At 46.9% G+C, this 20,277-nt stretch overlaps 1 protein-coding gene across 1 annotated transcript; it reads right to left on the reverse strand.

Annotated features, from left to right (window-relative positions):
- Window positions 1–2,354: 2,354 nt before the first annotated feature.
- Window positions 2,355–11,163, reverse strand: pop5 (POP5 homolog, ribonuclease P/MRP subunit). The gene is made up of 5 exons (XM_078226948.1): window positions 11,078–11,163; window positions 7,297–7,439; window positions 4,644–4,793; window positions 4,356–4,439; window positions 2,355–3,126 (listed from the first exon to the last, which is right to left on the reverse strand). Exons 1-5 carry the CDS (start codon window positions 11,095–11,097, stop codon window positions 3,056–3,058), a joined length of 468 nt encoding a protein of 155 aa, XP_078083074.1. The 5' UTR covers window positions 11,098–11,163; the 3' UTR covers window positions 2,355–3,055.
- Window positions 11,164–20,277: the final 9,114 nt, after the last annotated feature.

The following is a 20,277-nucleotide window of genomic DNA, read 5'->3' on the forward strand; positions in this document are numbered from 1 at the left end:
GTGTGTTGTTGATTTTCTGGCTTAAACCATAAAAGGAAGGTCTTGGTCACTGACTACATGATAAACCACAGCCCTCGGAGAAATCACTTGGAATGACCAGTTTTTTTTTCACTGTTAGTGCTTTTAGTTTTTGAGGGAACATTTAAATTAATTATTTAATTCATCCTGACACATCGGGCCAGGGAAACCTCCTTGCCCTAGTGAAATTTTAATTCGCACAAGGGGAAAAAAAAAACACTTTTCTGTCTGTTTTCCCCTGGGCCCCAGCACCCACAATCTCCTGAAATGAAATACTTTGCAGGATACGCCCAGCTACTGGCCCAGAAGATAAGTTCATCCAATGAACTGTGTATCTGGATACGTTGCAGCACTTAGTAAATGTTATTGAAAGAATGTTCAGCACTGGTATTTCTCTGGCCCATAACCACAACATGCAGTAGTTTTAATGCTCGTTATGCTGTAAATCAAATTGTGGTGAGACCTGGGTTTCAAGGAGTTTATATGTTGACACTGAGCATATTCTCAAATGGAAGTTCTTAAAACATGGAGCTGAGACACTTTCATACTTCTGTGCATATTTAATTTCATGTTCCTGTAGGTTTGTACACATATCTGCAACACTACTTTGGAAAATGCCCTTTTGTGGTTTCAAGGACAACATAATTAAAGGAAATATTTTCTTCCGATTTCCTTTGAGACAGTATTCTAATTCATTTTAAGGATTGCTCTGAAATCCTCAGCAGTTAAGCCCTGGATTGACAACCTAACCTGTTTGAGCTGGAGGGAGCTTAATCCATCAACCTTCTGACGGAGTCTTACTAACGGCCAAGTATGCAACCTTGGTTATATCTCACAAGCTACAACTTAAAGCTGCATGCAATAAAACTTAATTAATGGAATGCACATTCAGATAGTTAATGATTATTTGGTTATATAATTGAAATGGATAGCTTTAGTCTATTATTTAATTTAGATTTGTCAACTCTGGGATGGAATTTGAACTCGTTTCCAGGTCACTGCTCTGGATGACTTGTCTGATTAAAATAGCCACTGTGTTCTGTTATACATTCATAGAAATGTGATAAAATCAGACAATAGTTGCTGAATCATGAGGAGCCCAAATGATTGGTATGGGGTGGGGAAGTTTAGGGAGAAAATTGCCAAAGTGCCATTCACTCAAAGGAGAGATGCATTGGAGGGTTGTAGTGTGGGGCTCATCGTGGAGAGAAACAGAAGAGTGCTGCCGGAAAGGATGCAACTCCATGGATGAGGATTGGGCTGGGATCTGGTCCAGCAGCCAATGTAGGTCAAGAACAGGATGTAGTGCTAGGTAAGCAGTAGGCAGTTTTCTTTGTACAAGGTAGTCAAGCTTCAATGAATTCCAGCAGAGCCTTTCAATAGGGAAGTTCAGACATGACAAAAGGCATGAATAGGAATATCACTGGCTGGTCAGCTGAATTTGCAGAGCTGGGTGTTATGAAGGTGGCACAGTGGTTAGCACTGCTGCCTCAGCACCAGGGATCCAGGTTCAATTCCAGTCTTGAATCACTATATGGAGTTTGCACATTCTCCCTGTGTCTGTGTGGGTTTCTTCCCACAGTCCAAAGATGTGCGGATTAGGTTGATTGGCTATACTAAACCCTAGTGTCAGGGGGATTCGCAGGGTAAATATGTGGGGTTACAGGAATAGGGCATGGGTAGGATTGTGGTTGGTGTATAGAATCCCTACAGTGCAGGAAGCCATTCAGCCTACGATTAGGTGGTCTTTGGCACAAGAGGATGGGGGTTAGTTGATCAGTTTGAGATCAAACAGGCTGGTTCATAGTGAGAATTAACACTAGATACCAGTTAGATTTTTTGCCTGCTGAAAATTAAATGTTTCCTTTTTTGGATCATTCTGTAGTTTGTTTAAATTTACACTTGTAATTCAATATCTGTATGCAGTAGCTAAATTAGTAAAGCTATAAAGTCCTAACTGAATTCAAGATGGCTAGGGAAGTTGTGGTAATCCAGGCTAATCTGGGGCTATGGGTTTAAATTCCACCTCGGTGGAATATGAATTCTATGAAAACATGAATTCAAAGCTTGTCTTAATGGTAACCATGGAATTGTCAGAAACCAATTAATTCACTAATGCCCTTTTAAGGAAGGAAATCTGCCACCTTTACCCAGTCTGGCTACTGGGACTCCAGAAGTTGACTATCTACCCACTGAAATGGCTTACCAAACTATAACAGAATAGACTGCAGTAGCTCAATGTTAATGGGCAACAATTTGCCAGCAACACCCCTATCCCATGAAAGAATTTTTAAACTTGCTGTGATGGAAGGAAATAAATAGCCAAGAAAAAGCAGAAGTGTGCAGATTATTGATTTGTAATCGATCCTTAACACTGGCAGTATTTTTAATCTTGGGTTTCATAAAATTTACAAATGTAATAGGCCAAGTCAAATTAAAATATCTAATTTTGTAGCTGTTTAAATCCAATAGTTTGTACACAAGGCAAGATTTGCAAAAATGCAGTATGCTGTAGATAATCACTTGCACACATACCAGTAGCATTTACATATATAAACCAGTGATTTAAAAAAAACATTGTTTCCTATCATGGCTGATGTTCTGTCTACTGAAGATGGAGTGCTTAGGTGTCTCAATTTTTGTAAAGGTCAAAGGCCAGCAAAACACACATTTTAATAAAAAAATGGTTGCAGACCAGTGATTCCACATTCCTGGATGGGACTGTGCCCACAAGGATCAGCATCCAATAGTAATGGTGTGCTGCACTCGTATTGATGTCCCTTATTGGCAAGGATTGTTGGAATGTTTCATATTTCAATATTGTAGCAACAAGACAGCCTTGTAATGAAAATGGGAATTGTGCAATAGTGCAGTTGGAGATGTTGCCCTTTGTGCCTGTTCATGGATGTGAGCTCTATAAATCAGCTGTAAATTACACATCTTACAAGCAGTTTGTATTGCAGCCAAACACCTTGAAATTGTACAAGGGAGGAAGTAGTTCTTCACAGTTACCCAGTGATTTGTTTTCAAAAGATATTTAATCATCTGATTCCTCCAGTTCCTTTACTGAACAACTCAAGATAGATCTTTGAACAGATTCCCTCTCCCCTGAAAGGAAGGAACAAAAAGGTTAAGGACACTCGACACCTGTTTGGATGGGTGAAAAAATACAAAAAAGTTATTTTATCTCAGTCATCCACTTTAGAGCTCTTTTTCCTGTCTATATTTTTCTCCACCTCCGAAGCGGTTGCTGCATTGTTGGACAGTTTCTCTTGCAGCCAGCCCAAGTGCTAATTCTCCTTGTAAGCACAGAGTGCGTGGCAGTAGCTGATTTAACCAGTGGTTTTATCATAGCCAAGACACAATCATATTCAATTCTTAAGGAACTCTGGCTGATTTATTTCCTTAACATTGCTTCTCACAAACAGCCAAGTTATTGGGAGGTCAGCAGAGATCATAGGGCAGGGAGAGGGGGATGCTGTTCTATCCCCGTAACCACTCATATTGACCCTGCTAATCCTCAAAACTACACATGTTGGGACACTAAGGGGCAATTTAGCACAGCCAATCCACCTAACCTACACATCTTTGGACTGTGAGAGGAAGCACCCGGAGGAAACCCACGCAGACACGGGGAGAATGTGCAAACTCCACACAGTTACCCAAGGCCAGAATTGAACCTGGGTCCCTGGTGTTATGAGGCAGCAGTGCTAGCCACTGTGCAACCATGCTGCCTATAATCATTTAGCTTCCTTTAGCTCTCTGTCAATGTGATATAATTTGCGCCAGAGGTACCCTGTAAACAGGACCCAGACACATCACAGCATTTAAAACAACCAAGCTGATTTTGAACCCAAAGACAAAATGCTGGCAAATCTCAGCAGGTCTGGCAGCATCTGTAAGGAGAGAAAAGAGCTGACGTTTTGAGTCCACATGACCCTTAGTCAAAGTTAAAAGGCATAGAAAGTTGGAGATATTTATACTGTAGGGTGAGGGAATGAAAGATGAATCATAGCCACAAAAACAATAGCAACCTTTCCTCTTGTTTTTGTGGCTATGACATCTTTCATCCCCTCACCCTACAGTATAAATACCTCCCACTTTCTATGCCTTTTAGCTTTGACAAAGGGCCATCTGGACTTGAAACGTCAGCTCTTTTCTCTCCTTACAGATGCTGCCAGACCTGCTGAGATTTTCCAACATTTTCTCTTTTGGTTTCAGATTCCAGCATCCGCAGTAATTTGCATTTAAGCTGATTTTGAAGTTGTTTTGAAAGCGACAGGCAGTGGGGACGGGCGGCCTCTGAAAATACCAACTCAAAAGTAAAATTTCCTCACCTTTAGTTTTACAATCTTTTAGGAGAAGCAGTAACTGCTTGCGGTTATACTGGATGAGGAACTTCTGGCAGGTTCGGATAGTACCTTAAAAGGACCAAAACTCATTATGATTAACAGTGCTCTCTTAAAAAGGACAGATAACTTTACAAATATTAGGAATATAGGGATTTAAGACAAAAAGGTGGAGAAGAAGCAGCACTAGATATACCTAGTGGACGAGGCAATAACTGGGACAAGTGCAATGGTTCAATGGCAAATTCTGGATCAAAAAAGTGCCAGCATTCTTACCTCCAACATACAATGTGTTAAAAAAGCATGGGAATCTTTGGTTCTTGTTCTCCAAGAAGGTGATAAATGGCAGGGCTGACCACAGCAGTCGGTAGAAGTCTTTTCGACATCTTATTAAGATGATCCCTGTGTAGGCATTTAGGTACTTGACTGAGAGAGGGAGACAAAGAAAACACAGTCAGTATCATCTGGTGTATTTTAACGGTGGTTTTTTTTTTAGGATTCAAAGCAGGCTGACTGAAAGAAAGTTCCAAACTGAATCTGTGCACTGTTAATCTTTACTCTCATCTCAAGGAAAGTGAAAACTGGCTGGGACAAGACTAGTTGGCTTTTGTACGTAAAAAATAAGAGACAAGCCCACTTATATAATTTAATGTTAAATTCCAGAGCATTTTCTTAGTTACATTGTGTGTATGAATATATATATTACAATTGAATCTATTTCTGCCACTCTTTCAGACAGCGTATTCCAGAAAGCAGCAATTTTCCATGTCAAAAAGTTCACCTCTGGAATGCAGCGATAAATCTTAAATTCATTCCCTCTGGTTACTACTAGAACCAGAGGCACAACCTCAGGCTAAAGGGACGATCCTTTAAAACAGAGATGAGGAGGAATTTCTTCAGCCAGAGAGTGGTGAATCTGTGGAACTCTTTGCCGCAGAAAGCTATGGAGGCCAGGTCACTGACTGTCTTTAAGACAGAGATAGATAGGTTCTTGATTAATAAGGGGATCAGGGCTTATGGGGAAAAGGCAGGAGAATGGGAATGAGAAAAATATCAGCCATGATTGAATGGCGGAGCAGACTCGATGGGCCGAGTGGCCTAATTCTGCTCCTATGTCTTATGGTCTTACTGAGCCTCCTCCGGTGGAAACAGTTTCTCCTCATTTACAAAAGGTTAAATTACCAGCAGTCAGCTCTCCCCCTCAAAAGCGGGAGATTCAATATTCGAGGTTCTCCTCCAGGCTTTAGGCAACACTCGGGTTACAGACCCCGGCGAGGCGCATTCCTGGAGGCTCTCCATAATTTGTGTAAGAAGTGAAAGAGGTCGAAGGAAAAAAAAAGGTTGCATCAAAAGCCAGTAGATTCATCCTTAATTCCTGAAGATTCCAGGACAATCAAAAGGAGGAAAATCCTAAACGGCACCTGCACACAACCATTAATAGATGCAGAATGGCGAGGAGTATTGCTGTGGTACCATGGAGGTGATCTTTCTGACTTGTCACATTGGTTGATGAATGTGACGGTAAGATTGGGTGCAAAAAATTTTTAAAATCGGGCTCGCACCTGGTTTCTTGCCTCTTGCGATCTTGCCGTTCTGCCGGTGAAATCAGGCACAAAGCTGATTTGAATATTCATTTGTCAATTTAAATGTGATTAGTGAGGCCTGGGCCCAATGGTTCGGGCTCACTTGTACTTACCCCCTCACTGGTGGAGGTCTTCACCGGCGAGGATCACACAAGTTCCCCACCAATGGGGACCTGACGTGATGACCTCACCAGTGGGACCAGAGGCCATGGAAGGCCCACGGGTGGTCGGGACAGGGCCCGGCAGGGCCTAAGGGGGTGAACCGGGGGGCGGGGGGGGGGGGGGGGGGGGGCGGTGGTGAGTGGGGCTAGTGACAGGTCTCCCAATGTACTGTGTACAAACTGTACACAATGCAATGGGAGATCGGGGCACCCGTGTTTGGCGCCCCTGCAGCTCAGCAGCTGGCTTCCTGGCATGAATAGGCTCCGCACACTCCTACTACTGGCGCAAATCGGGAATGTAGTTCAGTGACAGAGCGCATGCTTTGCATGTATGAGGCCCCGGGTTCAATCCCTGGCATCTCCACTTTGGGGTGGCACAGTGGTTAGTACCATTGTCTCACAGCACCAGGGACCTGGATTCGATTCCCGGCTTGGGTCACTGTCTGTGTGGAGTTTGCACATTCTCCCCGTGTCTGCGTGGGTTTCCTCCGGGAGCTTCGGTTTCCTCCCACAATCCAAAGATGTGTGGGTTAGGTGGATTGGCCATGCTAAATGTGTAGGGTTACAGAGATAGGGCAGGGTGTGGGCCTGGGTAAGATAAAGATTTGCGGGTTAGGTGGACTGGCCATGATAAATTGCCCCTAGTGCTCCAAGGTGTGTAGCTTATGGAGATTAGCAGGGTAAATGTGTGTGGTTACAGGTATAGGGCCTGGGTACAATGATCCGTTAGGGAGTTGGTGCAGACTTGATGGGCTGAATAGCCTCTTTACGCACTGTAGGGATTCTCCTTCCCTCCATTTTCTCCAGGAAGAAAGAGGAGTGTCCGAGTCAAGAGTCATTCATGGCATTTACATCATGCAGTTTCTAAGAGCCTTCGGTGCTCAGGAAAAAGAACTCTAACCGAATCTCTCTCATTCTCACCCACAGGCACTGTGGCAAACTGGAACACTGGCTGCAGCTCTGCAGGAGAACAGATAACTCAGTGCAAACTGGGGATCGCAGCACAGGTCAAACACAAGATACAAAAAAAATCCCACACTAATGTCTGGTCTAGGGGAAATGAAAATTACTGAACAGGGATGCAACTTCTTCAGTGAATTTTACAGAACATACCAGCTTAATGCAACGCTCCAAACTAATACATTCAGCTTTTAGTTTAATTCTTGTGGAGCTTCCATTACAAACCTGCCAGAGATAAGGAGCAACAGCCAAAGCCAAAGTCACCGTGCGCTCGGACGACTGCATCTTTAACTGTTTTATAGATGTTCCTCTCCTCAATACACTGGCGGGACTGTGGGTTCTCGAACACTATCTCACATAGGAGGTACCTGCATGTGCAGAAATGTCACAAGTTTGCTCAGACATTTTAGATATTTACTGTTTCACACAATTTTACATAGCAGCTGTTCTTAGCAACCAACCAATGGGGAAAAGGTGGCGTCGTGGTAATGTCACTGGAAGGCAAGTTCAACGTTCGCATTCATGTTGAGAGGGCTAGAATACAAAAGCAGGGATGTACTTCTGAGGCTGTATAAGGCTCTGGTCAGACCCCATTTGGAGTATTGAGAGCAGTTTTGGGCCCCATACCTAAGGAAGGATGTGCTGGCCTTGGAGAGCGTCCAGTGGAGGTTCACAAGAATGATCCCAGGAATGAAGGGTTTGTCATATGAGGAGTCGGAGTCTATACTCGATGGAGTTTAGAAGGATGAGGGGGGATTTAATTGAAACATACAGAATACTGAGAGGCCTAGATAGAATGGACATGGAGAGGATGTTTCCACTAGTGGGAAAGATTAGAACTCGTGAGCCCATCTCAGAGTGAAGGGACGCTCCTTTAAAACTGAGATGAGGAATTTCTTCAGGCAGAGAGTGGTGAATCTGTGGAACTCATTGCCACAGAGGGCTCTGGAGGCCAAGTCATTGAGTGTCTTTAAGACAGAGATGGATAGGTTCCTGATCAATAAGGAGAGAAGGCAGGAGAATGGGGATGAGAATCATATCAGCCATGATTGAATGGCGGAGCAGACTCGATGGGCCGAGTGGCCTAATTCGGCCCCTATATCTTATGGACTAGTAATTCAGAACCCAGGGTAATTCACTGGGTTCAAATCCCACCATGGCAGATGGTTCAATAAAAATCTGGAATTAAAAACCTAATGATCACCATTGTTGGTTGTCATCAAAACCCATCTGGGTCCACTGTGGGCAGCACGGTGACTAGCACTGCTGCCTCACAGCGCCAGGGACGCGGGTTCGATTCTTGGCTTGGGTCACTGTCTGAGTGGCGTCTGCATGTTCTCCCTGTGTCTGCATGGGTTTCCTCCGTAAGAAGTCTCACAACACCAGGTTAAAGTCCAACAGGTTTATTTGGTAGCAAATACCATATTTGCTACCAAATAAACCTGTTGGACTTTAACCTGGTGTTGTGAGACTTCTTACTGTGCTTACCCCAGTCCAACGCTGGCATCTCCACATCATGGGTTTCCTCCCACAGTCTGAAAGATGTGCTGGTTAGATACATTGGCCAGGCTAAATTCTCCCTCAGTGTACCCGAACAGGCGCTGGAGTGTGGCGACTAGGGGATTTTCACAGTAACTTCATTGCAGTGTTAATGTAAGCTTACTTGTGTCGCTAATAAATAAACTTAAAATTAATGTCCTTTAGAGAAGGAAATCTGCCAGTGACATCCACAGCCAATTAATGAATGTTTTTAAAAATAGCGTCAACACCCTGCCCAACGCCCTGGTTCATCTCACTGCTGTTAGTCAGCATTGGGATTTGTGGCAAGAAGACAAGGAAGACCAAAGTGACCTTCATCCCTTCACATTCCCAACCAGACAAGTTGGCACCTTGGTAACAGACACCAGTAGGAAGGTGGTTACTTGTACACAAAGCAACATAATCACAAAGGATCACCTCGGGACACAAGGAGGTGATTGTTACCTTGTGATCTGTTCAGGGTAACTTTGCAATACAGCAGCGCCTTTTTCAACTTTTCCAATTCTGCCTACGACTTTTAGTCCTTCTTGAGTTTGGTACCTTTTGAGCTCAGAAACAAAATAATTAGATATTCATGGAGTTTTAAAAATTATTTCATGGGATGTGGGTGTCGCCGGTTGGGCCAACGTTTGTTGCCCATCCCTAATTTCCCCCAAGCCGAGTGTCTTGCTCGGCCATTTCAGAGGGTAGTTAAGAGTCAACCACATTGTTGTGGACTTGGGAGTCACATGTAAACCAGACCAGGTAAGGACAGCAGATTTACAACACCCAATGGTAGTTTAATAGTCACTAACGCTGAGGCTAGTTTTATATTCCAGATCATATTAACCAAATTCAAATTCCACCAGCAGCCACGGTGGGATTTGAACTCAAGTCCCTAGGTTACTAGTTCAGTGACCTCACCATTGTGAGCAGATTATACAGACATTGGAGGCAGTCAAGGGTAGGTTCACCAGGTCAATCCCGGGTATGGAGGGATTTTCTTATGAGGAGAGGTTGAGTAGGTTGGGCCTGTACTCATTGGAGTTTAGAAGAATGAGAGGCGACCTTACTGAGACATGTAGGATTCTCAGGGGGCTTGACAGAGTAGATGCTGAGAGTTGGTTCCCTTGCAGTAGAATCTAGGACCAGAGGGCATAATCTCAGAGTATGGGGCCACCCATTTAAGACAGTCAGGAAGAATTTCTTCTTTCAGAGGGTAGCGAATTCATGGAATTCTTTACTGCAGAGGGCTGTAGAGGCTGGGTCGTTATGTATTTTCAAGGCTGAGATAGAATCAAGGATATGGGGATAAGGTGGGAAAGTGGAGTTGAGAATTATCAGATCAGTCATGATCTCATCAAATGGCAGAACAGACTCACTGGGCCGAATGGCCTACCTCTGTTCCTACATCCTGTGGTTTAGTCCATCATCTTCCCCACTGCAACAGATACATTCTAGAATATCACTGAGGTCTAAAATAGTTGGTGCTTGGACATTTGAGAGAAAGGATGAGATGGTAAAACAACCCTGACATTCCAGTTCTGATGAAAAGTCCCAGATCTGAATGTTAACCCCTCCGGCCGCCAGGCCATTCAGCCCATTGAGCCTGCACTGACAACAATCCCACCCAGGTCCTATCCCCGTAACCACATGTATTTACCCCACTGATCCCCCTGACACTAAGGGGCATGGCCAATCCACCTAACCTGCACATAGAAATCATAGAAACCCTACAGTGCAGAAGGAGGCCATTCGGCCCATCGAGTCTGCACTGACCACAATCCCAGGACACTAACGGCAAACATCTTTGACCTATTGAACATTTTTTGTTCTTATGCCCAACACAATTTGTTTCATCCATTCAGAGGGTTCATGGTGGGAGATATAGGAAGGATATCAGAGGTAGGTTCCTTACGCAGAGAGTGGTTGGGGTGTGGAAGGGACTGCCTGCAGTGATAGTGGAGTCAGACACTTTAGGAACATTTAAGCGGTTATTGGATAGGCACATGGAGCACACCAGGATGATAGGGAGTGGGATAGCTTGATCTTGGTTTCAGATAAAGCTCGGCACAACATCGTGGGCCAAAGGGCCTGTTCTGTGCTGTACTGTTCTATGTTCTATGTATTTTAACAGAATGTGGGCTGAGATTTAAAACTACCTAATCAAGATGTAGAGGTCTGAAACTCCAGAAATTTGGATTTGTTGAATCAATTTCCACTTGGTAATTTAAATAAAATATCTTTAATGAATGTTCCCTGGGCAGATCAAATGAAATTTCTTTGACTTTAATTTAGCAGCTGCAACACTTGAACACTTTAGATATTCTGAGTCCTACCTGCTTGAGGGAGGTTACAGCTTTAACAGTGAAAGCATGCCTTAGGAAACTAATCACAGCTTGTTATTAAGAAGCTCCTTAACTCTCTATATTCCATCAGGATCACTACCCCACAAGTTACAGAGTACATTAACCATGTTCACAATTACCTGGACTTGAAGCGGACCATGTTGCTTTCAGTGACTGAAATCCACTTAGCTCCACACTGCTATACAGGAAATGTAGCCATTTCACTGATTGACAAGGCAGCTGACCACTCACAACAGCGATAGTCACCTCCCTCGGGAGCCCTGTTCCAATGGGCGCAGAGTAGAGGCGGGGATTCTGATTTGCTTCCGGGTCTGGGCGGGGCCTGCTGATCCAATATTTAAGAGGGTACAATGAGCACTGAAATCTACGTTATTCTTTGTTGGCTAATCCTATCCCACTTCTAACACAGAGTAGTTTATGTAGGTGCTTGGCTCAGTGAAGAGTTCCCCCAGTGCCCAAGCCAACATTACTCTAACCATTTCACCAGAAAACTGTCTGGGATATTGCTGAAAGATTGCTGCCTTGTTTGAGAGTCATTGAATCCCTACAGTGCAGCAGGAGACCATTCGGCCCATCAAGTCTGCACCAACTCTCGGACAGAGTATCTTACCCGGAGTATCTCTCCCACCTTATCCCCGTAACCCCACACATTCACCATGGCTAATCCATTTGACCTACACATCTTTTGATTTGATTTATTATTGTCACATGTATTAACATACAGTGAAAAGTATTGTTTCTTGCGTGCTATACAGACAAAACATACCATTCATAGAGAAGGAAAGGAGAGAGTGCAGAATGTAGTATTACAGTCATAGCTAGGGTGTAGAGAAAGATCAACTTAATGCAAGGTAGGTCCATTCAAAAGTCTGACAGCAGCAGGGAAGAAGCTGTTCTTGAGTCGGCTGGTACATGACCTCAGACTTTTGTACCTTTTTCCCGAAAGAAGAAGGTGGAAGAAAGAATGTCCGGGGTGTGTGGGATCCTTAATTCTGCTGGCTGCTTTGCCGAGGCAGCGGGAAGTGTAGACAGAGTCAATGCATGGGAGGCTGGTTTGCGTGATGGCTTGGGCTACATTCACAACCTTTTGTAGTTCCTTGCGGTCTTGGGACACTAAGGGCATAGCCAATCCACCAAACCTGCACACCTTTGGACTATGGGAAGAAACCAGAGCACCCAGAGCAAACCCATGCAGACATGGAGAGAATGTGCAGACTCTGCGCAGACACCCAAGACCGGAATCGAACCCGGGTTTCTGACACCGTGAGGCAGCAGTGCTAACCACCGTGCCACCCCGTAGTGAGTGAGTGTTCTCTAAAAAGGTAATCTGATGTGTCAGGTCTTGAATATTAGAAAGAAGAGGGGTATTCTAGTGAAGGTACTTTATTTAGAGGAGATTTGAGTGTCTTTTTCTCCTTCTGGATAACAGTAGCACAACTCTACCACAAGGTGTCATCAACAAGGCACCATTTCAGTATTTTTTAACGGTATAATTTTCCTGCCTGAATGTCTGGCAGAGCATTTTATGCTTGATGAGGCATTGCTAAAATTGTGTTGGAACAAATTGTATGGGAAGAAATTGATTGTGTTGCTTGTGGGAGCCTGCCTCACAGCGCCAGGGACCCAGATTTGATTCCCGGCTTGGGCCACTGTCTGTGTGGAGTTTGCACGTTCTCCCCGTGTCTGCATGGGTTTGCTCCCACAGTCCGAAAGATGTGCTGGTTAGGTGCATTGGCCATGCTAAATTCTCCCTCAGTGTACCCGAACAGGCACCAGAGTGTGGCGACTAGGGGATTTTCACAGTAACTTCATTGCAGTGTTAATGTAAGCCAACTGGTGACTAATAAATAAACTTTAAATGTCTTAAGTCATCCTGACCTTTCCATTGATGTTGCCAGATGGAAAGGAGACTCCTTTATTCCAGCAGGAGAGGGTGGCATCCACCAGATGGCAGCACAGCACAGTGTAAAACAGTGATGGGCAATCTCAGCCAGTGAGTGGTCCCTCCTTCATCTCTGTGGGCAACAAGATTGAAATCAGGCTTGTTCACTAACCATGACCCTATGAGTAAGATTAAATACATTTAATACAGGCTGAATATTTCATAAAGAGTTCTAGAAAATGCTTAATCATTCATGTATTTATAAGTTTTTCAAAAGTTTATTTATTAGTGTCACAAGTAGACTTACGTTAACACTGCACTGAAGTTACTGTGAAAATCCCCTAGTCGCCACACTCTGGCGCCTGTTCGGGGACACTGAGGGAGAATTTAGCATGGACAATGCACCTAACCAGCACGTCTTTCGGACTTTATATATTTTGTCTTTATAAAATTGTCATCAAATTCAAATGGTAAAAGCAAAAGAAATAATTACTAATTGGACACAGAGGGAGTGTACGGCTCTCACAGTCAGTGTTGTGAGCAATCCGCACCCACCTCACTACACTCACCCTTTCTTTACGTGGGTATCACTTCAGTCACACCGGTGGGAAAAAAACTACATGGATGGAAATCAGAATGCGGCAACTCTGCACGTGGGCAACGGTTAACAAAATGTCTGGTGTGCCATGGCCCCTAAACTGCCCAGCACTGGCATAAATATTATGCAGGTCTCAGATGCAGCACATACACAGCCACAGCTATACAGACACACAATCAAACACATTAACATACAAACTCCGAGGGACTTGTGTCCTTTTCTTCAAAAATTCTTTCCTGGGTTGTGGGGGTCACTGGTAATGTCGACATTTATTGCCCAAAGCTCATTGCCCTTGAGAAGTTGGTAGTGAGCTGCCTTCTTGAACCGCTGCAGTCCGTGTGATGTAGGTACACCCACAGTGCTGTTAGGGAGGGAGTTCCAGGATGATCCGGCGACAGTGAAGGAACAAAGTCAGGATGGTGAGTGACTTGGAAGGGAACTTGCAAGTGGCGTCGTTCCCATGTATCTGCTGTCTTGTCCTTCTTGGTGGCAGAGAGCATACGTTTGTCAAAGGAGCCTTGGTGAGTTGCTACAGTGCATCTTGTAGATGGTCCACACTGCTGTCATGGTGTGTCAGTGGTGGAGGGAGTGAATGCTCAAGGTGGTGCAATCAAGCGGGCTGCTTTGTCCTGGATGCTGTTAAGCTTCATGGGTGTTGGAGTTGTACCCATCCAGGCAAGGGTAGACAATTCCATCACACCCCTGACTTGTGCCTTGTAGATGGTGGACAGGCGTTGGAGAGTCAGGGGGTGAGTTACTCGCTGCAGGATTCCCAGCCTCTGACCTGCTCTTGCAGCCACAGTGTTTATATAGCTAGTCTAGTTCAATTTCTGGTCAATGGTAAGGCCCTGGATATTGATGATGGGGGGATTCAGTGATGGTAATTACATTGAATGTTAAAGGGCAGTGGTTAGATCCTCTCTTCTTGGAGATGGTCCCCTTGTGCAGCGTGAAAATTACTGGACATTTGTCAACCTGAGCTTGGATATTGTCCAGGTCTTGCTGCATTTGAACATGGTCTGCTTCAGTATCTGGGGAGTTGTGAATGGTGCTGAACATTGGGCACTCATCAGTGAACATCCCCACTTCTGACCTTATGATGAAAGGAAGGTCATTGATGAAGCAGTTGAAGATGGTAGGGCCTGGGACACTACCCTGAGGGACTCCTGCAGAGATGTCCTGGGATTGAGATGTTTGACTCCCAATAGCCACAACCTTTGTGTCGGGTATGACTCCAATCCGTAGAGACTTTTCCCCCGATTCCCATTGACTTCAGTTTTGCCAGGTATTCAATTCACCGCTATTCTCGATGCCAAATGCTGCCTGGATGTCAAGGGCAGTCATTCTCACCTCTCCTCTTGAGTTCGGCTCATTTGCCCCTATTTAGACCGAGTGTAATGTGGTGAGGAGTCGGGTGGCCCTGGTGGAACCCAAACAGAGTGTCACTTTGCAGGTTATTGCTGAGTAAGTGCTGGATTCCTCCCTCAACAATGTTGCTGATGCTGAGGAAGAGTTTCACTTGGGAGGGAATGTGACTCCTGGAGGATTCTCCTCTCCCCCATTTCACTGCTAACGTCCGTGAAGAACTCTACAGAGGCCTGTCGGCCTACGAGGCTGCAGCTTCTGTCACCCTTTGGGATCCTTCTCCCCATTTTAACACCGCTACTTGCCCCTGCATCCAGGCACAGATTAACCGGTTTGTGGGCCTGACGGGGTTTTGTACCTTGCTGCCGGAGTGCCTGGAACTGAACTCCAGGCCTGACACATTTGTCAATGCCAGGAAAGGTCATGGCCACCTTGTACCTTCAAATTCTCTCCAGCGCCCAATGGGGGACATCCGCACAGGAATTGCACGATGTTGCTTTAAGGGAAGTCTCTTGGTAACTGTCAGCAGCTAGAGTCAGATGTTTATTGATTGACAGAGAATTGTTGCACCATATTTACCCCTTTATAAGAACAGAAGAAGATCAGAGATATAGCTTATGTTATATATATATATTCTTTTAAGTTACGCCTTCAATCATAGAATTAAAGAATCCCTACAGTGCAAAAGGAGGCCATTTGGCCCATTGAGCCTGCACTGACAACAATCCCACCCAGGCCCTATCCCTGTAACCCCATGTATATACCCCGCCAATCCCCCTGACAAATTACTGTGCCAGCCTGGGATATCCTGCAATTTATCCCAGGGAAGGTTTCCTGGCCTACCATTGCATGCTGCATATTACACAACTGGGAACGAAACATTAAAACCTACCTTTCCTCTTTTCACAAGTAATGAAGATTCTATATCCAAAATATTAACTTTTAAAAAACTTTATTAACTTTCTGACGAAGGGGCATCGAGACTCAAAACGTTGGGTGGAATTTTACCGGCATGTCCGCCCGAGCTTTGTACCATTCCCCCTGAGGCCAGTGGAGAATTCCCGTCTCCGAGCCTCACCCGCCTCCGGAACCGGGATGGGTGTGTCAGTAAAATTCCGGCTGTTGTCTCTATTCTCTTCCCACAGAGGCTGTCAGACCTGCTGAGATTTTCCAGCAGTTTCTGTTTTTGTTTCAGATCCCAGCATCTGCAGTATTTTGCTTTGAACTTGTTTTAAACCTGCTGCATAGTCCCAGTGTGAGGCTTTTAATTTGGATATGCAAATTAACCTAATTTTAAAGATTATACCCTGGCTCCAAATATTTGTATCAGTGAGGGTAAGATTCAGCACTTACAGGATCAGTTAATTTCATAGATCATAGAATTTATCACAGAATCCCTACAGTGCTGAAGGAGGCCATTCAGCCCATCGGGTCTGCACCGACCACAATCTCACCCAGGCCCTATCCCCATAACCCCACGCATTTACCCTAGCTAGTCCCCCTGACACTATGGAGCAATTTAGCGTGGCCAATCCACCTAACCTGGATATATTTGACTGTGGGAGGAAACCGGAGCACCCGGAGGAAACCCACGCAGACACAGTGAAGTTTATTTATTAGTCACAAGTAAGGCTTAAATTAACACTGCAATGAAGTTACTGTGAAATTCCCCTAGTCGCCACACTCCGGCACTTGTTCGGGTCAATGCACCAAACCAGCACGTCTTTCAGACTGGGAGGAAATCGGAGCACCCGGAGGAAACCCACGCAGACACGGGGAGAACATACAAACTCTGCACAGACAGTGACCCAAGCCAGGAATGGAACCCGGGTCCCTGGCGCTGTGAGGCAGCAGCGCTAGCCACTGTGCCACCATACTGCCCCTTTGTTGTACATTTTCTTCTATTTAATGTTTTTCTTCCTCCAGTATTTTAATATGTTTTACAATTCTTGGTCCTATCTGTGTATTCTCATCTAAATGCAGAACGATTGCCCACATAGTTACCCTGGTTATAGCTGAAGACTTTAATAATGTTCCAGATGAAGCATTGGATTTAGTTAGAGTTGTATCATTAACAGTAACTGCATTTTTCCTTCAATTTCAGTTCAGTTCAAGCCATACATACCACACAAAATGACAGCTCTGAAACCTGTCGAAAGGAGTTGGTAAAGACACAAAGATGAACAAGGGACCATTCACCCACCGCTTAGATTATATTCTCTGTCTCCATTGTTCTGTCCAGTGAGATTTCCGCTGGCTCAATTTTGAGTACCATTTCTTCTTGTTACTGGAGCCTCCGGCCTGTGTTGATGTAGCCTCCGGCCTGTGTTACTGTACCCTCCGGCCTGTGTTACTGGAGCCTCCGGCCTGTGTTACTGTACCCTCCGGCCTGTGTTACTGGAGCCTCCGGCCTGTGTTACTGTAGCCTCTGGCCTCTGTTACTGTACCCTCCGGCCTGCGTTGCTGTAGCCTCCGGCCTGTGTTACTGTAGCCTCCGGCTTGTATTACTGTAGCCTCCGGCCTGTGTTACGTAGCCTCCGGCCTGTGTTACTGGAGTCTCCGGCCTGTGTTACTGTAGCATCCGGCCTGTGTTACTGGAGCCTCCGGTCTGTGTTACTGCAGCCTCCGGCCTGTGTTACTGCAGCCTCCGGCCTGTGTTACTGCAGCCTCCGGCCTGTGTTACTGCAGCCTCCGGACTGTGTTACTGTAGCCTCCGGCCTGTGTTACTGGAGCCTCCGGCCTGTGTTGATGTAGCCTCCGGCCTGTGTTACTGTACCCTCCGGCCTGTGTTACTGGAGCCTCCGGCCTGTGTTACTGTACCCTCCGGACTGTGTTACTGGAGCCTCCGGCCTGTGTTACTGTAGCCTCTGGCCTCTGTTACTGTACCCTCCGGCCTGCGTTGCTGTAGCCTCCGGCCTGTGTTACTGTAGCCTCCGGCTTGTATTACTGTAGCCTCCGGCCTGTGTTACGTAGCCTCCGGCCTGTGTTACTGGAGTCTCCGGCCTGTGTTACTGCAGCCTCCGGCCTGTGTTACTGCAGCCTCCGGCCTGTGTTACTGCAGCCTCCGGACTGTGTTACTGTAGCCTCCGGCCTGTGTTACTGTAGCCTCCGGCCTGTGTTCCTGGAGCCTCCGGCCTGTGTTGATGTAGCCTCCGGCCTGTGTTACTGTACCCTCCGGCCTGTGTTACTGGAGCCTCCGGCCTGTGTTGATGTAGCCTCCGGCCTGTGTTACTGTAGCCTCCGGCCTGTGTTACTGTACCCTCCGGCCTGTGTTACTGGAGCCTCCGGCCTGTGTTACTGTAGCCTCTGGCCTCTGTTACTGTACCCTCGGCCTGCGTTGCTGTAGCCTCCGGCCTGTGTTACTGTAGCCTCCGGCTTGTATTACTGTAGCCTCCGGCCTGTGTTACGTAGCCTCCGGCCTGTGTTACTGCAGCCTCCGGCCTGTGTTACTGCAGCCTCCGGCCTGTGTTACTGCAGCCTCCGGCCTGTGTTACTGCAGCCTCCGGACTGTGTTACTGTAGCCTCTGGCCTGAGTTACTGGAACCTCCGGCCTGTGTTACTGTAGCCTCCAGCCTGTGTTACTGCAGCCTCCGGCCTGTGTTACTGGAGCCTCCGGCCTGTGTTACTGGAGCCTCCGGCCTGTGTTACTGGAGCCTCCGGCCTGTGTTACTGCAGCCTCCGGACTGTGTTACTGTAGCCTCTGGCCTGAGTTACTGGAACCTCCGGCCTGTGTTACTGTAGCCTCCAGCCTGTGTTACTGCAGCCTCCGGCCTGTGTTACTGGAGCCTCCGGCCTGTGTTACTGCAGCCTCCGGCCTGTGTTACTGGAGCCTCCGGCCTGTGTTACTGGAGCCTCCGGCCTGTGTTACTGCAGCCCCCGGCCTGTGTTACTGTAGCTGCCAGTCTGTGTTACTGCAGTCTCCGGCCTGTGTTACTGTAGCCTCCAGCCAGTGTTACTGTAGCTGCTAGTCTGTGTTACTGCAGCCTCCGGCCTGTATTACTGTACCCTCCGGCCTGTGTAACCATACTCTCCGGCCTGTGTTACTGTAGCCTCCGGCCTGTGTAACCATACTCTCCGGCCTGTGTTACTGTAGCCTCCACCCTGTGTTGCTGTAGCCTCCAGCCTGTGTTACTGTACCCCCCGGGCCTGTGTTACTGTAGCCTCCGGCCTGTGTTACTGTACCCTCCGGGCCTGTGTTACTGGAGCCTCGGGCCTGTGTTACAGTAGCCTCCAGCCTGTGTTACTGTACCCTCCGGGCCTGTGTTACTGTAGCCTCCACCCTGTGTTGCTGTAGCCTCCAGCCTGTGTTACTGTAGCCTCCGGCCTGTGTTACTGGAGCCTCCGGCCTGTGTTACTGGAGCCGCCGGCCTGTGTAACCATACTCTCCGGCCTGTGTTACTGTAGCCTCCGGCCTGTGTTACTGTAGCCTCCGGCCTGTGTTACTGTAGCCTCCGGCCTGTGTTACTGCAGTCTCTGGCCTGTGTTGCTGTACCCTCCGGCCTGTGTTGCTGTACTCTCCGGCCTGTGTTACTGTAGCCTCTGGCTTGTGTTACTGTAGCCTCCGGCCTGTGTTACTGTAGCCCCCACCCTGTGTTACTGGAGCCTCCGGCCTGTGCTCCTGTAGCCGCCGGCCTGTGTTACTGTAGCCTCCGGCCTGTGTTACTGTAGCCGCCGGCCTGTGTTACTGTAGCCTCCGGCCTGTGTTACTGGAGCCTCCGGACTGTGTTACTGTAGCTGCCGGCCTGTGTTACTGTAGCCGCCAGCCCGTGTTACTGTAGCCTCCGGCCTGTGTTACTGGAGCCTCCGGCCTGTGTTACTGTAGCCTCCGGCCTGTGTTACTGGAGCCTCCGGCCTGTGTTACTGTAGCCGCTGGCCTGTGTTACCGTAGCCTCCGGCCTGTGTTACTGTCATCTCCGTCTTGTGTTACTGTAGTCTCCGGCCTGTGTTACTATAGCCTAAGGCCTGTGTTAGTGTAGCCACCAGTCTGTGTTACTGCAGTCTCTGGCCTGTGTTGCTGTACCCTCTGGCCTGTGTTGCTGTATCCTCCGGTCTGTATTACTGTAGCCGCCGGCCTGTGTTACTGTAGCCTCCGGCCTGTGTTACTGTAGCCTACAGCCTGTGTTACTATAGCCTAAGGCCTGTGTTAGTGTAGCCTCCGGCCAGTGTTACTGTAGCCTCCGTCTTGTGTTATTGTAGTCTCCGGCTGTGTTACTATAGCCTAAGGCCTGTGTTACTGTAGCCTCCGGCCTGTGTTACTGTAGCCTCCGGCCTGCGTTACTGTAGCTTCCGGCCTGTGTTTCTGTAGCCTCCGGTCTGTGTTACTGTAGCCTCCGGCCTGTGTTACTGCAGTCTCTGGCCTGTGTTGCTGTACCCTCCGGCCTGTGTTGCTGTACCCTCCGGCCTGTGTTACTGTAGCCTCCGGCCTGTGTTACTGTAGCCTCCACCCTGTGTTACTGTAGCCGCCGGCCTGTGTT

The sequence above is a fragment of the Mustelus asterias genome, chromosome 13, assembly GCF_964213995.1.
Source record: "Mustelus asterias chromosome 13, sMusAst1.hap1.1, whole genome shotgun sequence".
Classification (NCBI taxonomy): Eukaryota; Metazoa; Chordata; class Chondrichthyes; order Carcharhiniformes; family Triakidae; genus Mustelus; species Mustelus asterias.